General features: G+C 43.3%; 1 protein-coding gene across 1 annotated transcript in view; it reads right to left on the bottom strand.

Moving 5' to 3' along the window:
* Window positions 1–20,370, bottom strand: part of CEP128 (centrosomal protein 128) — a 195,931-nt gene that overhangs the window by 31,007 nt on the left and 144,554 nt on the right. The window contains exon 19 of the mRNA XM_056851842.1: window positions 14,647–14,696. Coding sequence (XP_056707820.1) covers window positions 14,647–14,696 — 50 coding nt within the window. The remainder of the gene's footprint in view (window positions 1–14,646; window positions 14,697–20,370) is intronic.

The following is a 20,370-nucleotide window of genomic DNA, read 5'->3' as shown; positions in this document are numbered from 1 at the left end:
ATGATGAGGAGAATCTCCTCATATGGGCACCAGGAAGAGGATGTCCTTATATGGTGTCCATACAGAATCCAGCAAAGGTCGCTTTCCTACAGAAAAGCGCAAATTAAGAACAAAACCGGAAAACCAGGTCTCAAAAAACATATAAAAGGAGGAACTTTCTAGCTAAGAGTGAGAGTTTCTAGCAGGTTGATACCTCATTGCCTGAATGGATCTCTCCATCACTTGCATGGGATGTGGGCTCTCAGACCTTAATTCTTGCATGAATTGAGGCTCTTAGACCTTCCATATGGGCTAAGACTTTCTTTCTTAAAAAGTTTCTCTAGGTATTCAGCCCTTACGTGTGCTGGATACTTACAGATTTCTCCAACATTTACAAGTCTTCCTGTGAGACTGGAGAACTCCCTAAATGGGGGATTCTTTCCAGATATCCAGCCCCTGTTAGGACTGGGTGTCTGGGCTGAATGCCTACAAACTTCTCCATCTTTTAAGTAAGATGGAGACTCTTAGAATCCATCAACCTTTGTGTGGGTTCTAAGAGCTTAGATCTCTCCATCCTTTGAATGGAGGCATTGATCTTATTGATTCTAGCAGGGATTAATGGGTTTTCACTGAGATCTATCTAGCCTTTGCATAGGCATCCCAGTCCTTACAGACATGAAGATTTTAAATCTTACTAGCTCCCTTTCCACAAGTCTCTCCAGCCCTTCTATGAGCTGGGGATACTTGCATGGAGCTTCTTAGCATGGAGTCAGAAATCTCTCTAACAACCAGAGATGCTTCTGAACTCAGTTCCTACACAGTCTAAGGTCTTACACAGAACTCTTTAACATTTACACAGCTTTAAGCTGTTACAGGCTTTGACATATTAGAGCACATGAACTATGGAATTAGTGTTGTACATTTGCAGAAATATTCAATGTAAAACCAAGCTACACATATGAACTACAAAGCAGAAGCTTCATTTTCCTTTGCCAGAGGCTTGTGTTTCTGAATTACTCTGTCAAAGATTTCAGTGCAGATTTGCTAGCTGCACTTTTCCACTTTTTTCTATGACATTTCCCAGCCTTTTCAATGGCTAGTGAGCAAAGCCTTTGCAGCATCTCCCACATTTTTTAAGCTACAGGACAGAGTGTAGCTTAAAGGCACTTCCTGCCTTTCCAATGACTTCAAGTGCAGAATTACTCTCCTCCAACTATACTCCAAGGGCATATCATGCTGACTAAGATGTAATGATGTAATGTAAACAATATATTGTATTTTATGATTTAAACATGAAGACGTGATGCTAGAAATTAATGAATAGGTTCAATCTCAATGTATTTTTCTGGAGATGAGCATGATGGTAAAATTGATTATAGAGATAACAAGACTCAAAACTGACTGTTTAAAGTTAAGCAAAATAGCCTGGTGGAAGAGGAAGTCCTTATTTGGTAGTATAAAGGGAAGCCACTGAGCATGTGCAGTACAACTGTCTCTTGCTCGAGCTCTAGTTTCAAGCTCATTGATGGTGACTGAAACAGTATAAAAATAGGCAGGGAGAGGGCTAGAACTTCAGACCTCTAAGGGAGGATCAGAAGATGGTATTGGTATGTATGGCTTTACAAATATATTATTCTAGAATGTGAATTAGATACTTTGAACTAAATCAGACTTCTTTAACTGTTATATTTTAAGTGTTGGATTTTAACTGAATAGTATGTAGAACTTGCTTGCTTTACTATATACATTGTTACTGAATTTTAAGACTGCAATACTTGCATATACACATATATATACACAATTACATTGGAGCACATCAATAAAAAGACTTACTTTTTAAAGTGAGTAAAGTAGTTGAGTCCTGCTTAGTAGGTGACTAACTGAATAAGATAACATACCACTTTTCAGGAAGGGATCGATTCTAAGAGCATAGTCACTCGAAAGGCACTGACCCGCTTCAAAGCTTACACATAACTACACATAGCTTTAAGCTTTGCATAGCTGTCTAGTTCTGACAAAACTAGAGATGGTATGCACACACACAGAGATCTTCACATAGACCAGAGGCCTTTCATAGGCTAAAAACACTGAGATTTCTCTACGGTTTCATGAGCTTAGTCCTGGCATGGACTGAAAATATGCTTCAAAGGCTCATAACCTCAGCTCTTACATAAACTCATGGAATCAGAGATTTCTCTAACCTTTGCATAAACAAAGATACTCAAAGGCTAAAATAACACATAGAAGACCTTAAAGGGCTATTCATCCTTAACATGGATTGGGAACTTTTCAGATCTCACTAGTCCTGCTGTACTGTGGAGGTTCACAACTGACATGATTGGGTAAAGTATGCCTGTTTATTATTATGATATTCTAGATACTTTGAATTAAGATACTTTTAACTAAATCAGACTTTATGTAATGAACTAACCATTTTTACAAGATTTCTGTAACTGTTAAATTTTATGAATGAAATATTATTACTGTTTTAAGGTTTGATAGTCTCATATAGAGACACAGGGATTGCTTAAGATTGCTTGCAACATGAACATGTTTGAGACTCATAATGTCTGAACTTGTGTAACATTTAAAGACTTTGTAACCATCTACATGCATATATACTACATTATGTAAAATAAACTGTACATACGTTTATGTCCCTTTTCATAATTTATTGGAGCACTTCAAGAGAAAGCTTACTTCAGTAAGAAGCATTGAGTCCTGCTTATTAGGTGTCCAATTGAATAAGATAACATACTTCTTCTCAGGAAGGGGTCAATTCTAAGCGCATAGGCACTGAAACGCACAGACCTGCAACAGATATCTTTGGGATGGCACCCAAATTCATTTGTTTTCGATACACTTTATACACATAGTCTGAATGTAATTTTAAACAATGTTTTTCATAATTTTGTGTACACTGAACCATCAGAAAGCAAAGGTGTAACTATCTCACCAGAATACTTGTATCAGCTGTTAAACAAGAGCAGCAACAAACAAGAAACAAGAAACAAACAAACAAAGGCAGGCTTTCAGTCTCCACCTACGATGTAGTGTACATTATATTTTATGTTTTTAGGTAAGAGAAAACATTGAAAGCAGGCAGCACGGATCTGCCTGCATGCCGGGCCAAAGGGTCTGATTTTCAGATCAGTCTGGATATGGGATGTCCGAATAAGGGATACTCTACCTGTATTAACATAAGCCACCCAATGCCTTAAAAATGCCAGAGACCAGACAAAGAAATATCTAAGGTCTGCATAGCTATGACATGACAACAACAGACATCTTGATCCTTCACTGTCTCATGGCATAGTAGGATCTGGGAGACCCAGGTCTGAATCCTCACGATGCCGTGGAAGTTTGCTGGTGACCTTGGGCCAGTCACACTCACTCAGTCTAGCCAAACTCACAAGAGCTGTTGGGATGATAAAATGGAGGAAAGGAGAATGATGTGAGCTGCCTTGGTCCCGTTCCCCCCCCCCACTGAGGAGAAAGGCAGCATCTAAACAAAGCAAATAAATAAATATACTCTGAACAGGACTTGATTCTTTCCTTTCCTTTATCCCTTAGAAGCTTCTTGATCCACTGATCTTGAGCAGCGTAATTTTAAAGCTACTGTTTGAGGGATATAAGGACTGAAATAAATCTTGCCACTGACAATGTAGCCTTGGGATCCCTGTCACTTAACAAAAAAGGCATTATGTCAGACACAGAGGCAATAGATTTATATGTTAAAAGGGGAGAGATATAATGCGATCAAAGTTCCTCATAAAAGCGGCATTCCAAGAAGGCATGAGCTAATGAATCAATAGCGCCAGAAGAGCAAGGACAGGTCCTTTCTGGGTATGGCATGTTCAAAATTCTGCCTTGCATAACCATAGAGGGGTTAGCATTCAGGCTAGCTAAACAGAAGGCTCTAGAAAGAAAGACTCGATTCTGAATGACAGAAGAGTCTCTCAGCTCTGTCTGAGTCTGAACTTCAAGCTACCTAGACATGGCAAATTTTCGTGGATTAAGTACAGCAGGAACATTTGCTACATTGTGGATTCTCAGTACTGCAGCCCTCTGCAGACGTCAACTTCACACAAACTGGGAGCCCACCAACCATGCATGCTGTCACCTAAAGGGCAATTAACATGCATCTATTCCTTTCTTAGTTACAGTGCTTCCTTTTGTGTGCCCCTACAGAGGAGAGGTGAGCACTGCAAGGGCACCTGCACAATGCATCTGCGGCAACAGACCATGGAGGAAGGCGAACCAAAGAAGTTGGCACATGACGACACTGGTGGCTGGGTTGGCTGGAAATCTCTTCAAACCTCCAAGCACCTTTCTCAGTTACCTCTGCCTGTAAACAAGAGGCGGTGCCTAGAAGACAGTGTTGATGTGGTGGACTGAACAGCAGGACTGACCTGCCTGGATGCCATCAGATAGTGACCAAACATCACCTGTTCCTTATATTCAGTTTGGGGCCTTGGACTCTTGTCTCCATCTGGTCCTGCAGGTTGTTTTTTAACTAGGCAGATGGCTATGAGCAGGACTTCAGGGCAACATCTGCTATTCAGCACCTGGTATTCAGAGGTCCCCTGTGACTAAGTATAGAGGTTCCAATTAGTTGGTATGCTGAGGCTTTCATGGCAGAGATGGGAATATGGGAACATAAGAACAACAACAACAAAATAACCATGCTGGATCAGACCAAGGCCCATTAAGTCTGTTCACACAGTGACCAACCAGGTGCCTCTAGGAAGCCCACAAACAAGACCCCTGCAGCAGCATTGTCCTGCCTGTGTTCCACAGCACCTAATATAATAGGCATGTTCCTCTGATCCTGGAGAGAATAGGTATGCATCATGACTAGTATCCATTTTGACTAGTAGCCATGCATAGCTCTATCCTCCGTGAACATGTCCACTCTCCTCTTAAAGCCTTCCAAGTTGGCAGCCGTCACCACATCCTGGGGCAGGGAGTTCCACAATTTAACTATGCAGGAGCAGGGAGAAGGAGCAGGGAGAAGCAGCTCTGGGGGATGAGGACGGAACAGAGCTAAGATGTTGTGAACACAGCTTAGTGATCATGGGTGGGGGGGACACACACTGTATCACTGCCAATTTTGGGAAACACCAGCTACTACTGGCGGCAAGGAAAAACCATCTCAAATCATACACTTTTGCACAAAATAACTGTGGCACACTGCTCCCAGAACAGATGCCATAGAAAGCTTAAAGTTTCTAGAGAAGAGGCAACAAAAATATGGGTAACACCATACATTAAAATGAAAGATCCCTCTTTCTACACAAAATGTTAGCAGAGGGAGGTTTGGGGGATCAAGGAGGGAGCTTCAGCTCCCTCTGCTGGTCTCTTTCTGCACTGGTTCAGAAAATGTCAAGAGAGAGCATTCAAAGAACTGTGTTGCTTTCTGAAACAAAACACTATTTTTTAAAAAATAAAACTGAGGACAAAAGAATAAATCCAGATTGCTTTGCTTTTGAAAACACACCAACAGCTTTATTACACAATATGTTCATATGCTGCATGTCAATATAAACATTCTCAACTAGACATAACACAATCATTCTTTCTCTTCCAAAGCTGGCATAAGACTGAACTTTCTGGAGCAAATGTTATCAGCACAAATGTTCCTCCGATTTCTTTGTACACTAGAACACTTGGTACATAAAACGGCTGAGCATGGTTTGTAGATTTTCTTTCTGGACAGGCGGGCTTAGATCCAATCACCCATTCACAGAAGGCATGTGAAATCTTCACACATCCCTCATGTTTTCTTGTAGCCCCTTCCAACCCTCGAACACAGGAATAGTGGTGTTGGTTGGAAGGATGGAGTTAGAAGGGGAAAGGGCATGAAAGTAAATTCTCGCGTCAGTAGAGATGCACCTGCAGATCTGAACTACGTTGTTTGCCCTCCCAGAGATCTAATTTGGTTAACCGGGTTACTCCCCGGAGAAGGTCAAATAGCTCTGGAATCAAGGGGGGCTGGTACTGGTTGCATATGGTGGTTTTGTTCAGTGCCTGTTAATCACTGCACAGACGGAGCTCCCCAGATTTCTTTTTTACAAAGAGAACTGGAGCAGCCCCTGAACCCATGAGCCCATGAACCCCCTGCCCAGATTTTGGTCTAGAAAGTCCCTCAGGGAAGCAAGGGCGTGTTCTGAAAAGGAGTATCAATGACCAGCTAGAATGGGCACCCCAAGAACAAGGTTGATGTCTCAATTGTACCATCAGTGCAAAGGGAGGGTGTCAGCCTTCTTGAGGTGAAGACATCCTCATAGTCACAATAGGCTTGTGGCAGGTCAGCAAAGTCCGGAATCTGCACTCAGGACGAGAGGGCTTTGGCGGGGACAGTACAATATGTCTGGCAGTACAGGACTGGAAGAGCACCTGCGGCTGGCTCCCTGAGATCATGGAATCATGAAGTGCAAGCCAGGGCATCCCCAAAACCACTGGGAAGGCTGCACGTTGAAGGAGAGTATTCCTGATGGCCCTGGATTCTAATGGTCAGTGGCAAGGTACGGTCCTGGGTCACATATCCAGGCTTCAGTGGCTGGCCATCAATGGTTTCCACTGTGAGGCAACTGGTTTGGGTTGGCTGGGTAGCTGGTGGATCGGGACAAAGTTATTGTCCATTAAAGTGCTAGAGGCCCCTGAGTCTGCCATGGTGTGCAGGACATAGTCAGGTAAAACACAATTGGAATAAGTGGATGAGTGGAGGTGGGGATCAAAGAGGATAGTGCCCTGGTTGGGCAGCTCAGAGCATAATGCCCTGGGTTACCACAGTATAAGCGGAGGTTGGCTTGCCTTTGTTGACTTTTCTCCTCGGTGTCAGCTTTGGCCAAGCTACCCCCAGCTGCCTGGGCTCTTCAGCAGAAGGGGAGTGAGAGGACAGTGACAAGCCTGCCAGTGGTTCCTGGCTTGGATGCTAAGAAGCTGATTCTTCAGCTGGCCATCAATGCAGAGAGACAACTGGACAAGGTCTTGCAGGCTTGTCGGCCAAACCAACTTAGCCAATTCATCTAGCATCTCAGAGAGCCCCTCTTAGAACTGGTCCGCAAGGCTGCATCATTCCACAAGGATGACCTGCAACAGACCCTGTCCGTTGCTGGAGTAGTTGAATCTTAATTGGCCATTTCTGCCTTCTGGAGGTCAGCAAACACAGTCTGCAGGTAGGCCACAAACCCCTGGAAATCTCCACGAGATGACTATCTTGAAGCAACAGGGGTGTGATCCATTTGGCCTCAGCCCCTTTAAGAAGTCTGGTCACAAAACAGACCTTGGAGTAGTCACTGAGGGAAATATTCCTGACGCAACTCCATGTAGACTTGGCACTGTGCCAGGAAAGGTGGAAACAGATCGGCATCTTCCTCAAACGTCTCTGGTATGTTGAACGGTCATTTTCTGCATAGGGGCAGATGGAGGCACCTGCAGGGATGACCACTGCTGGAGCTGTTCCTGCAGAGCTGCTGCTCACTGGCTTAGAAGACCTACTTGGGCCCTCAGTGCGTCACTTTCCGCAGCCAGGTTCTTCAACTGCAAGGCAGAGTCAGCTGTCCTGTGTTCTGCAGGCAGAGCCAATCAGCTCTCCTCTGGAGCAGTGCCCTCAGGTCAGCAGGTGCCTCAGCCACGTTAAGCCCTCCCCGTCCTGCTGCTCCTCCAGGGCTGGTGACCTTGGCTCCTCGGGCTCTTCCTCTGAGGACTCAGAGTCTGAGTGGCTGAGCTGGTTGGAGGGGGTCATAAGAGCTGCTGCCCCTGCTACACACCCAGAATGACAGCAAGATGTCTGGCTGGTTGCACTGCCTCCATTTCTGTGACCATTGGTTATATTTTGCCTGTTCACCCAGATCTGAGAGAGAATACATATTACTCACTAGGGTGCTCCAACAGACAAGCTTCTTGCGAAGCCATTGTCTTATGTAATGTCTCTACGATGCTGAGAGTTAATGGAGTGAATCAGAGAATCCTTCTCTATTGGATGATACCGTCCTGATAACTTCTTGCAGAAAATAATAGATTAAGGGCACCTCGCTATTAGAAAAAACTACTAGTTTGGGCTTTTTTTCTGAACCTGTAAGCGTTTTAGAATCTTGGGGAGAATCTGATGGGAACAAATGTCTTTTTTTTAATCTCCCAGAGGCTCATGGAAAAGGAGTTCTTATGATAAACCCCCTGCTCTTGCCTCCATCTCAGAATCTTCATCACAGGAGATGTTCCCCCTCCACGTAAAACAGGATTGCACTTACGTGTAACAGTGGATCAGGGAGTGGTCTTCTGCACAGGCACAATGCGACTGTGCAAGTACAGGCCAGCTGTGGAGAGGACTATAGAGCTTTTCAGAAGATTTGAAGCACATGAAGCACACCCCCTCACCCCTGTCTCTTGCCGATGTTCCCCACCCAAACGGGCACGTGACAGAGGCGGGGAAAGTGTCCCTCCCTCAGATCTCACTTCGCTGCCGTGGAGAACTGCAGCAAAAACAGCCCACAGCTAGGAAAGCAGAGAGGGATGTGTGCCTGCACAGAAGACCACTCAGTGAACAACGATTACAGGTAAGGGCAACCCTGTTTTCATCTTCGTGGCTTCTGTGCTCAATGTGAAAAAAAAGCCATGAAAGGCATAGCTGTGAAGTGCCTCTAATCCCCATCTCTCCAAATTGGGAGACGGGTATAATGGTGGGAGCCCTGACGATCCAGGCTAGCCTGATCTCATCAGTTCATGGAAATTAAGGAGGGTTGGCCCTGATTAGTCTTTGGATGGGAGACCACCAAGGAATCCCAGGGTCGCTAGGCAAAGGAAGGCAATGGCAAACCACCTCTGTTAGTCTCTTACCTTGGAAACCCTATGGGGTCGCCATAAGTCGACTGTGACTTGACAGCACTTCACACACACACACACACACACATAATAGTGGGAAATGTGGCTGTGACATGCCTTTTGGGGCAAATAAAAATGACACATCTCCTGAGGAAAAACTGCCCAGATCTTTCCCGCCAACACTATGAAAGGCCAGGATGGCTGGGTGGCACAGCCACTCACTCTATAGTCTGCCCAAAAGGACATGGACTAGGAACCCAATTAAAACTTTAGCACAAGCTGCTGGAGAAGATTCTGGATACTGCTGCTTAAAAACAAAACAAAAGAAAGACAGCCTCCCTCTAATGAGAGAGAAGATGACTGGGAGACGAAAACGGACTGCAAAAGGGAAGCATGGCTTTGTTTCAGGTCTTCCTCCTACCCTGAACTGTGGAACCAAGCGTTTAATAACATCAGCGCAACAAACCAAGACAAACCGAGGTTTTAATTTTTACATGAACAACAACCTGCTCTTATTAACGGAGACATTCCACTCTTATTATCTTGATGACTTCAACTAACTCTGAGGATTTGCTGTTGTTTTATGCAGTGAGCACAATCCGAGCCCGCTGCTAAACTTCCATATTTTCACAGGCACATAAATTATTCTCAGAGCATCCCATTTGCAGGTTTTTATTTTGCTATAAATTTGAGTTTAAAATTAAGTTGCACATTTTCTGGTAAAGCAAAGCTATAAAACTTAACGATCGCTGAAACTTAAGTTAAAATTGTGTTTTACTAGATCCTCTGTTCTCCTGAGATCCTACAACGCAGTAAATTGAGAACTGCTAACCTAATTGGCTGAAGACCCTGCTTACCCTTTGGCAGCCTGGCGAGCCCTAAAAGATTACAGCACAAAGCTAATTTTGTCCTGTCTACAGTCAGTGAAAAGAGAGATTAAGAAGGCCCATTAGGTTATTCAGTCAACCTCCGAGACAACACAACATTGTTCTCTTTTCACAGGACGCTTTTCTCATCGCTTTTGTCCAGCTCTGGCTTAAAACGATAAGTAATGGACTCAAGAGGCTCAAAACCTCTCCTTGGCACACAGTTCAAATGCATTTTCTCACAGGTCCATAGATCCAATGGACACCTGTAAGGTGGAGGCTGAATATACGATTTGTCTCCAAACAGTCACTATGGTGGGGAAGAAGATAACCCTGTTAGAGTCGCATCATGGTCATGTGTTGTGATTATGGGTGCTGAGTATTCACTAGGCTCATGCTTGAACCTATTTAGCTACATCTGTGCATGCACAGAAATGCAAAAATTTCCCTCACACATACCCCATTCTGACAACTGTTTAAATAAACAATTATTAACACCACACACCTGAAAAACAATTTCATGGGAAAAGCCTTTTTTGCTTATGATTCCACATCTGATTCTTTGAGGTTAACGGCTGCTGAAATGCCTAAATTGAGAGCAATTTATGCATGTGTATTCTTGTAGATCTTCATGGGAGTTGCAAGTTTACAGCCCAATCCTGAGGGAAGGGAGCCGCACTGTGGCTGGGGACAGCACAGCAATGGTGCAGCTGAGCTGCCTCCTAAGGGGCTTGCTGTGCCGCGGCCAGCACTGAGATGCGGATGCTCCCCCCAACTCTGTAGACCAGGAATGCCGGCCAGAGCCTACGTTTTCTTCAGCATAACATTGCACTGTCAAATGTGGGCGTTCCCATTCTGAAAGGGCTCAGGGAGCTGACTAGCGTCAGCCCTGACCCTGGGCATGCTAAACTTCCATATTTCCCCTTTCGCATCAGTGCAGGCTCCTGAGCCAGAGATGCGCAGCATGCCTAGGAGCTGCAGCTGCATCTGTCCCCAGTTGTTGGGTTGCTGTGCAACTTCTATGCTAAAGTTCAGACATGTACATAAAGTGGGGGAACAGGACCATGCTGACCTACCAAATCTTACCAAAGTATTTGCACACTGTAATTTCAGTTTGGATAAGTCAACATGTACAGAGCCCAACGAATACAGGCCCAAAGCCATATAAACTAGGGATGTAAATTTCGAGTTCGGGTTTACTGGGCTCCGGTTTTTGGGGGGTAAACCCAAAATAAGCTGAATACTCATACAGGTAAAGGGTATTCAGCTTTATTTCCAGGTTTACTGAAAAAATTCAAGCCCATTTTAGTCTATGGGGATTTTTTTCTGAAGCTCCTGTGAAAGCATTTTTTGAGGCAGAGTTCCCAAATTTTCAGGGTAGCTTCAAGGGACTCTCCTTGCATGAACCCCGAAGTTTTGTGAAGTTTGGGACCAGGGTCCAATTTTATGGTACCATGCTTTCCTATGGAGGGGGGACACCCCTTTGGGACCCCATAAAATTGGACCCCCTATCCCAAACTTTACCAATCTTTGGAGTTCATGCAAGGAGAGTCCCTTGCAGCTATGCTGCAAATTTTGTGATTCTACCTCAAAAATGCCTCCCCCAGAGCTCATTAAAAAATCCCCATAGGGAAAAGCTAAAGCCAAAAAAAGCTGAATACTTATTTGTCTTTATCGGCAATTGGCTATCCAGCTTAGGCTTGATTCCCGGTTTTAATATTCGGCTTAACTTAAACCCGAAAGAAGCTGAAAAGGCCTTTTTCAGGTTTTATTTTGGCTCGGGTTTATTGATATGCACAGCCCTAATATGAACTATACACCATAAAATCAAGGGGTCAGATCATATGGTCTGGGCCTGCGTGTGTAGGCAGCAGTGCAAATGTGCAGCCATTGGTGGGGGGTGGGGCAGGCCATGTGCACATTCTGAACATCATGATAAGGTGCAGAGTACCACACAAATGAAAGAACTATTGTGTGTTCAAGTACAAGATCAGGGAAACCTGAAGAGATGGTTGTACTTCTGATTCAGCCACGAGAATGGTAAAAAGACTGAAATCTGTAAACGCGCGGGGAAGCATAGGTTGTATTACTGGCTACGTTCAGATGTGACAACCAAACCTGTTCATGATGAGAGAAGGCCTTGGAAATTTGTGGATCCACCCGATCCATTCCCTCCCCCACTCCTGTTCTCATGCTTGGTTGGGAAATAGAAAACAGGTTCCAGACAAACTGTGATGCATCAGGATGTCTGAAATGCAGCAAAGGACAAACTGCAGAAACATTCTTTTTGTGTACAAACCAGATTCCCAAACTACAATTTAATCATAATTTGTAGGCAAGAGAATACACCACATTTTATTATTTAACCTGACTTGGACTTCACAACAACCCATGGTTTTCTGGGAACCAGGATGTCTTCAGTTTCCCAGCTGTGTGCAAAGGGAGGAGGGAAGAGGAGGAAAATGCGTAATCCTAAGAAATTTCAGAGGCTCCTTCTCATCTGAACACAGCTATTGCTTTCAAGATCGGGGAAGTAACAGTACTGGCTCCAACCTACATTCAGCTGTGGGCAGCACTGAGACAGGAGCAAATTAACAGCTTACAGAGGTCAGCTATGATACAAGTAGTAACTGTAAGAATGACAAATGGTCCAGGAGATGAATCATGAGCGTGAGATTCGTTTAGCCTAAACCAAAATAAATTTAGGAAAGAATGGTTAACTGATTTCAAATTTTTAAAGAGATATCAAAACAAATGGAATACGAAGGTTAAGTATATACTTCAAAATCATAACGTTATAATACAAACTATCCATACATTTTTCTAAATACTCAAAAGGCTTCATATACATAACTTCATTAACCCTTGGTACAGTCCAGTAATACAGGGACTTGTATCAACCACCCATGCATTAAAGGTACACAGTTTTTCCTCACTCCTGTCCATTCTTGACATCCCTTCCAACCTCTGGAAAGGTGATTTCCAGGGTCACTGGACCTCTGGGGAGGAATACACATCTGAACCAAGGGACTGGAGTAAGGAGGAACAAGGAGAGCCTGCGGCTCAGTGGTAGAACATCTTTTTTTTTTTTTGGTAGAGTCTTTGTGTGTGCGCGCGCATTGTTTCCTGTCTGCTGAGCAAGAATAGAATACCGACTAGGAGTGTGACACTGTGGGCGCCTGTACTTTAGAAAGGGGCCATAAAAATAACAACTTCCTTGCTTAGGATGTTCTTACTCTTAATTAGATTACTGATAAAGGGCTTAAGTTGAGAACTGATAGCTGGTTTAAGGCTTGCTCAGTGCAGATGAACTGTGTTCACGACGGCACTGAGATTTGAAGCATACCTGTCTGTCCCTCTCAGCCTCATTGGATGTTCCCCTCTTTCTCTGCACCACCACAGGCCTCTCTGAACCACTCTATTGGTTTGTTCCTGCCATATATAGCCCAGAAAAATCTAATGGGCAGCCTATACTATTTATAGCCTCCCACAGCAATGTCTTTTCTTCCTGCAGAAAAGTGTTCTCTATTCAGTTATTAGTACCTTCCACATACCAATATATATCAACATGAAGTAAGCAATATAAAAATAGGTGCATCCAAAATAGCAGCACTAAATACAGCCTTGGTTGTGTGGGAAAAGACCTCTTTTTGCTGATGGGATGGATCTGCTGTCCATGGGTCAAGGGAAGAAATGGTGTGAGTTTCAGTTGTGGCTACAGAATGTGAAGATCAGACAGACGGCAACTGCAAAAAAAAACCTATGGGAAATGCTGCAAGCTGGTTGCATTGCCTGTATTATCTAATTATCGGCTGACAAACAGCAACCACAACTCACCCAAGTCTAACTGCTGAACTATCCATGCAAAACCACAGTGTGGTTCATGAAACAAAACACAAGGCAGTTCTTGATGGTCATGATGTTCAACATACATATAATCTTCAGAGGTTAAAAGGTAGGCTCAAGGAAGTGTTTTATCGAGCCCAGTGATGTCTACCTTGATGGGCAGCATCTCTTCAGGGTCCCATGCCAAAGGCCATCTCACCCCTGCTCTCTCAGACCCTTCTATCCAGAGTTGTCAGGGATTGGACCTGGGATCCAATTTATTAATTTTTATCCCACCTTTTTCCCACCTTGGAACTTATGATGTTTAAGCAGCATTGACAGGCAGTCTCCTGTTCAGGCATCAAGAGTCCCAGAACTTCTTTGCTTCAGTAGCCTCTATGCCTGGGGCATTTATAAGAACATTTATCTCCAGAAGCCAGTTGCTGTCACAGAGGACAGTAAAGGCTGAGGGAAAAACAGACACTCAGCCCGGGCCTCCTCTGTGCCTGCCACCCTGAAAGAACTTTTTGTCTGGGGGGAAAGGACTGAGACTTACTTGATCCGTGACACCTGAGATTTCTGATGCTGTTTTTTGTATGGTTGAACCATTATACCATGCTGGCTCCAAGCGGTTAATCAGGAGATCCGGGTTCCATTCCCCACTCCTCCTCATGAAGCCTGCTGGCAGACCTCGGGCCAGCCACAGTTTTCTCAGAACTCTCTCAGCCCGTGCAGAGGCAGGCAATGGCAAACCACCTCTGAATGTTCTCTTGCACTGAAAACCCTACAGGGTCGCCGTAAATCAGCTGTGACTTGACGGCACTTCACACACACACACACACACACACACAGTGCCTTGTCAGGTCTCAGAAGCTAAGTAGGGTTGGCCCTGGTTAGTACTTGGATGGGAGAGCACCCAGGAAGTCCAGGGCTGCTATGCAGGGCAGGCAATGGCAAACCGCCTCTGCTTATCTCTTGCCTTAAAAAATTCATGGGATCACCATAAGTCAACTGTGACTTGTTGGCACTTTCCTCCACCACCACAGTTGTTGAAAATTATTATTATTATTTTTACTATAAGCCACCTTGGGCCCAACAATCTTCTTCCTTATTATCAGGCTACCGCAATCTAATAAATTAATCAAAATACCTGCAGGGCACTTATTTCTTCCTCCTTCCTGAGAGTCTTCTCTAGTAGATCTATATTTTTAAAAAAGAAAGGGAAAATAAATAAAGAAACATTTCAAGACAAAGAAACATCTTCAACATTAGCTCCTGGACAAAGAAAGGCTAACAGAAAGATTTAAACTGGGTTTTAAATCAGAGGTCATGAAAATATGCTTTATGAATATGAACGTTGTCAAGTGACATAAATGTTGCCAGACCAGAATTGGCTCCAAACAAAAGCAAACAGAAAATCAGCTTCAGGATTGTACAAAAAGGCAGTTTCAACTCAGAAATGGGCTAGAATTCAGTAAGGAGCTAGCATAAATCAAGTTTGGTCTAACGCTTCATTCCTCCTGTCCCCCCACCCCATCCCAGCAATCGCTACAACGGTGAATGATGGCATTTAAATGTAAGCCAGATGTGTACTGGTTAAAATCCAGTTATACACCACTGTAGCAATGGATTTCAAGCAAGCTGCGTGGTGGCAAATTGCACCTGTCTCCTTCCCACCACACAGCCATGGTATCCCAGCTGCCTGTTGCATTCTTTTAAGTCATGGCAAGCTAATGGGGGTTACCACACTTTGTATTCCCAGCGATGTATTAAGAGTTTGAAAATGTTATAAAAAACATCGCTTTAAAAGGGTTTTTGGATACCAGGGCTAATAAATGGTTGGAAGATGTCTTCACAGCTAAAGGGGCCAAACAAAGTGCGAACAGTATTTTTTTATAATATTTTCAAACTCTTAATACATCGCTGGGAATACAAAGTGCGGTAACCCACAACGTTTTGTTTCGACTGAGAGATCTTTCTCCCACTGGTGCCGTGTTATCTCAACAGCTGTAATAGCCCTGTGCTGTTTTCTCCAGACAGTGTAACAAGAATGCAGGTCGGAGGAGGAGAAGTCGGAGGAGGAAGATGAGGAGGAGGAAGAAGAGTTGGTTTTTATATGCTGATTTTCTCTACCATTTAAGGAGAATCAAACCGGCTTACAATCTCCTTCCCTTCCACAACAGACACCTTGTGAGGTAGGTGAGACTGAGAGAGCTCTTAAGAGAACTGTGACTAGACCTAAGTCACCCAGCTGGCTTCAAGTGTAGGAGTAGGGAAACGAACCGGTTTACCAGATTAAAGTCCTCCGCTCGTGTGGAGGAGTGGGGAATTAAACCTGGTTCTCCAGATTAGAGTCCACGACTCTTAACCACTACACCATGCTGATCATAGAATCATAGAGCTGGAATGGTCCATACAGGCCATCTAGTCCAACCCCTCCCTGCTCAATGAAGGATCAGCCTAGAGCATCCATGACAAGTGCTTGTCCAGCCTCTGCTTAAAGACTGCCAGAGAGGGGGAGCTCACCACCTCCCTAGGTACCTGATTCCACTGTCGAACAACTCTTATTGTAAAAAAAAATTCCTAATATCCAGCCGGTACCCGTTAAGACTAAGGTACAATGAGCCACCGCCTGCAAACTGCTTCTTTTCTTGATGTTAAAAAAAGTCTGACTGGGGCTGTCCTGGCTGGTTATGTAATGGAAGAAGTGTCAAGAGTGGCCACAGTAGAGATGTTAGGGGGTAGGGGAAGGGAGGAAGAAAGAACAGGTGAGTGAGAGAAGAGGAGAGCAACGGGAAGAATTGCAAAAATATTTGTGCAGCTGATGTAAACATCTCATTCTGGGGAGGGAAAAATCACAAGAGGTATAATTTTCTTTAAAATAACCAGAATTTAAGGCAGAAGCCTAAGTATAGCTTGTGGAAACTTTACTCCTAACTAAGAAAGAAAGGAAAGGATAACTTGTCATGTACTTAATTTCAGAGGCATGTGCAAGCATGCATTTTAATCACAGAAAAAAATATTAACATTTAAACAGCTACTTAAACATTAAAATCTATGCCAGGCGCCAATCAAGAAGGGGAAAATGAAGAGATGAACTAACGAGTGCCCAAATGAGACTGTAGTAGCAACACACTAAAGGCTGTAGCTACTCTAACTAGATATAATGTGGGAGATCCACGGCAACTGACAGGAGATGTTAGGAGGCGGGTCGAGGTAATGACGTCACTTCTGGTGCAATGCGGAAGTGCCGGCATCACAATACAGCGATACTCTAGCGCTTGTCCCAAAACTCTATAGAAGTGACATCATCATGTGCGGACACCAGTTGCTCCCCCTCCCTTTCAGTGGGCCTGCTTCCACCCACCAAACAACTGAGTGTCAATGGGCAGTAGAAGGAATTTACAAGAGATTATCCGCTGTTAGCGGGCACCTGGGAATCCTATCCGTGACGGAGACCCCCTGTGTTTTGTTTTTAACTGAAAAGTAGCCAGTGGGGGTTGCTGATTTGATGGGAGGGGGAAGCAGAACAAGGGAAGGGAGGTTGAACTATTTTATCCTCTGCTGCTTCCCTCATCTAAACCATTCCCAGAAGTGCTATAAATTTGGGGTGTTTCTCTGGGGAGAAAAATACAGCATCTAACTATCTTCTAGGACAGTGTTTTCCAGATGTTCCATTTCCAAATCTTCTACTTTTTCTGTCAAAAACATCATGAGCCTTGCAGAAGATTCTGGTGAAGCGGGTCAATGCTTTTCAGTGCCTATGCTCTTAGAATGGACCCCTTCCTGAGAAGAAGTATGTTATCTTATTCAGTTAGACGCCTACTAGACAGGACTCAGTGCTTCTTACCGAAGTAAGCTTTCTCTTGAAGTGCTCCAATAAATTATGAAAAGGATGTGAATGTATATACAGTTTATTTTACATAATATATATGCATGTAAATGGTTACAAAGTTCAGACATTATGAGTCTTAAACACGTTCATGTATGCAAGTAATCTTAAACAATCTCTATTCCTCTATATGAGAGTTCAAATCTTAAACCAGTAATAATATTTCATTCAGGAAATATAAGTTACAGAAATCTTGTAAAAAATGGTTAGTGCAATGAATAAGATCTGATTTAGTTGCATCTTAATTCAAAGTACCTAGAACATCATAGAAGATAAGACATTCTTCACCTAGTCATGTCATTTGCAAACCTCCCCAGCACGGCAGGGCCTAGAGAGATCTGAAAAGTTCCTAATTCATGTTAAGGATATTTGAACCTTTTTGGTCCTCTATGTGTTATTTTAGTATTTAAATGTCTTTGGTGTATGTATGCAATGGTTAGAGAAATCTCTGGTTCCATGAGTTCACGTAAGAGCTGAAGTCATGAGCCCTTAAAGTATATTTTCAGTCCATGCCAGGACTAAGTTCATGAAACCCTAGAGAAAGTGTTTTTAGCCTATGAAAGGCCTCTGATCTATGTTAAGATCAGGGAGATCTATATGTATGTGCATGCCATCTTTAGCTGTGTCAGAACTAGAAAGCTATGCAAAGCTTAAAGCCATGTGCATGTCAGAGTTCTGTGTAAGAACTGAGTGCAGAGGTCTCTCTGTCAGCTAGAGAGATCTCTGACTCATGCTCAGAGAATGTTCAGAATTCTCTCTGTTAGCTAGACAAATCTCTGATGCATGCTCAGAGTACAAGCTCCTAGTGTCTTCAACTCTTTGAAGGGTTGAAGAGACCTGTGTGAAGGGAGCTATAGTTTTTACAGTCTCCATGTCTGTCAGGACTGGGAGGCCTATACAAGGCTAGATAGATCTTAGTGAGAACTCATTAATCCCTGCTAGAATAAATGAGATCTCAGTGTTTCCATATTAATTATGGAAAGATCTAAACTCTTAGACTCCACACAAAGGTTGATGGATTCTAAGAGTCTCCATCTTATTCATAAGATGGAGAAGTCTGCAGGCATTCAGTTCAGACATCCAGTTCTAGCAAGGGCTGGCTATCTTGAAAAGAACTTCCCTTTTAGGGAGTTCTCCAGTCTCACAGTAAGACCTGTAAATGTTAGAGATATCTGTAAGTACTCAGAGCACACGAGGACTGAATACTCAGAGAGACCCTTTTTAGGCTAAAAACTTAACCCATATGTAAGGTCTGAGAGCCTCAATCCATGCAAGAATCAAGGCTCAAAGTCTTTACATCCCAGGTAAGGGATGGAGAGATCCATTCAAGTCAACAATTATCAACTTGTTAGAAACGCTAACTCCTGGCTAGGAAGTTCCTCCTTATATACATTTCATGATCAGTATCCTTCCCTACCCTTGACGGTGATTGGTAGGATCTGATCTTGAGATTGGTTCCAGTGCATCAGGACTTTTGGAACTTCGAGCAGAAGCGTTGCTGCTCTCACCTTGTAAGGATTATCTGTTAAGTCATTTGCTGACCTGGCCATGTATTAAACAGTCAGTTTATGGCTTTATGATATTTCTTTAAATATAACTTTTCCCAGCATTATCTTCATGTTAAGAATACGGTTAAATTTGACTCTCTTCTTACCTCTGAAAGACCTTCTTAACTTTAAAAGGACTTAAAACTTCACATAAAATCACATTGTGACATTTCATTACATCATTGCTCACAGTCAGCAAATGTTATCAGAGTACAGAGCAAAAGTCAGAAACACTTTGATGCTGCCTGCGTTTCAGTGGAGAACATCCTGGAAGCTTCCTTGCTGGCTTCAAGGTCACTCTGAATATCCTCAGAAACAAGCGTCTTTCTAAGAGGGCAATCAGTCAAGGACGGAACTGCTGCTCCTTGACTAAACATTTAAGCTAAGTCATTTCTTTTGAGAGTCAGGCTTCTGAAAAACCTGTTTTCTCCTTACATATGAAGTCTATATGGATTTCGAATGGGAAAATCCTATATTCTTTCTTCATTTGTGCATTTGCCCATGACACTGGGACACATCCTAGAGCACACATTCAGGTCTGTTGGTTTCACAGATTACCCAAGTGACATAGGACAATTACTTAGACCTCATCCAATACCCCCTTATGTCGATTGGCAGTGGTGGGTAAGCTGTCTTTGAAAGAACTTGTCTACCACATTAAGTTTCTCATTGAGGAACTACAGATAAGCATCCAAGTATCCTGAGAAGAGGAAATTCTGATACCTTTGAAGACCATGCAATGCTTTCTGCAACTGAAAAATTTCTTAAAACATAGCATCACCACAAATAAAGCAGGTGATTTTAGCATGAGATTTACATCTACTACTTCACTATTCCTTAGGGAATTTAATTCTAACATTATGCCATGTCCGATTCACATAAGGCAAAAAATGTCACGTTTCCACTTCTTCCTTACCCCACTAGGAACCAATTCTAATTGTTCCTTAGCACATTGTACACCACCACAAGATTACTTTGTGTTCTTCCAGTTAAAACCTTTGATGGTTCCTTCAAATATTACAAAATTCCTACACAGAAAAGCATGTGCAGCCCACAAGCAGATCATTACAATTGTGATCATTACTTGCCATTTTACAAAGATTTTTCCTGAGCGCTTAAAGCCTTTCACACAGATTATTCTTGTAAACTTTACCACAAACCATGAAAAGGAATCGGTATTATAATATTTATATTGAAGATGGAGGGGTTGAGACTGAGGGCAGGGTCATAGCTTGATGGCAGAGCTTTTGCTTTGGATGCAGAAGGTCCCTGGTTGAAGGCCCCAGCATCTTTAGTTGAAAGAGATCAAGTAGTAAGAACATAAGAAAAGCCATGTGGAATCAGACCAAGGCCCATCAAGTCCAGCAGGCTGTTCACACAGTGGCCAACCAGGTTCTTCTAGGAAGTCTACAAACAAGACAACTGCAGCAGCACC

The sequence above is a fragment of the Euleptes europaea genome, chromosome 6, assembly GCF_029931775.1.
Source record: "Euleptes europaea isolate rEulEur1 chromosome 6, rEulEur1.hap1, whole genome shotgun sequence".
In the NCBI taxonomy this organism is placed as follows: domain Eukaryota; kingdom Metazoa; phylum Chordata; class Lepidosauria; order Squamata; family Sphaerodactylidae; genus Euleptes; species Euleptes europaea.
Note: the sequence above shows the minus strand (reverse complement) of the source record. Positions and strands in the feature narration are given on the sequence as shown.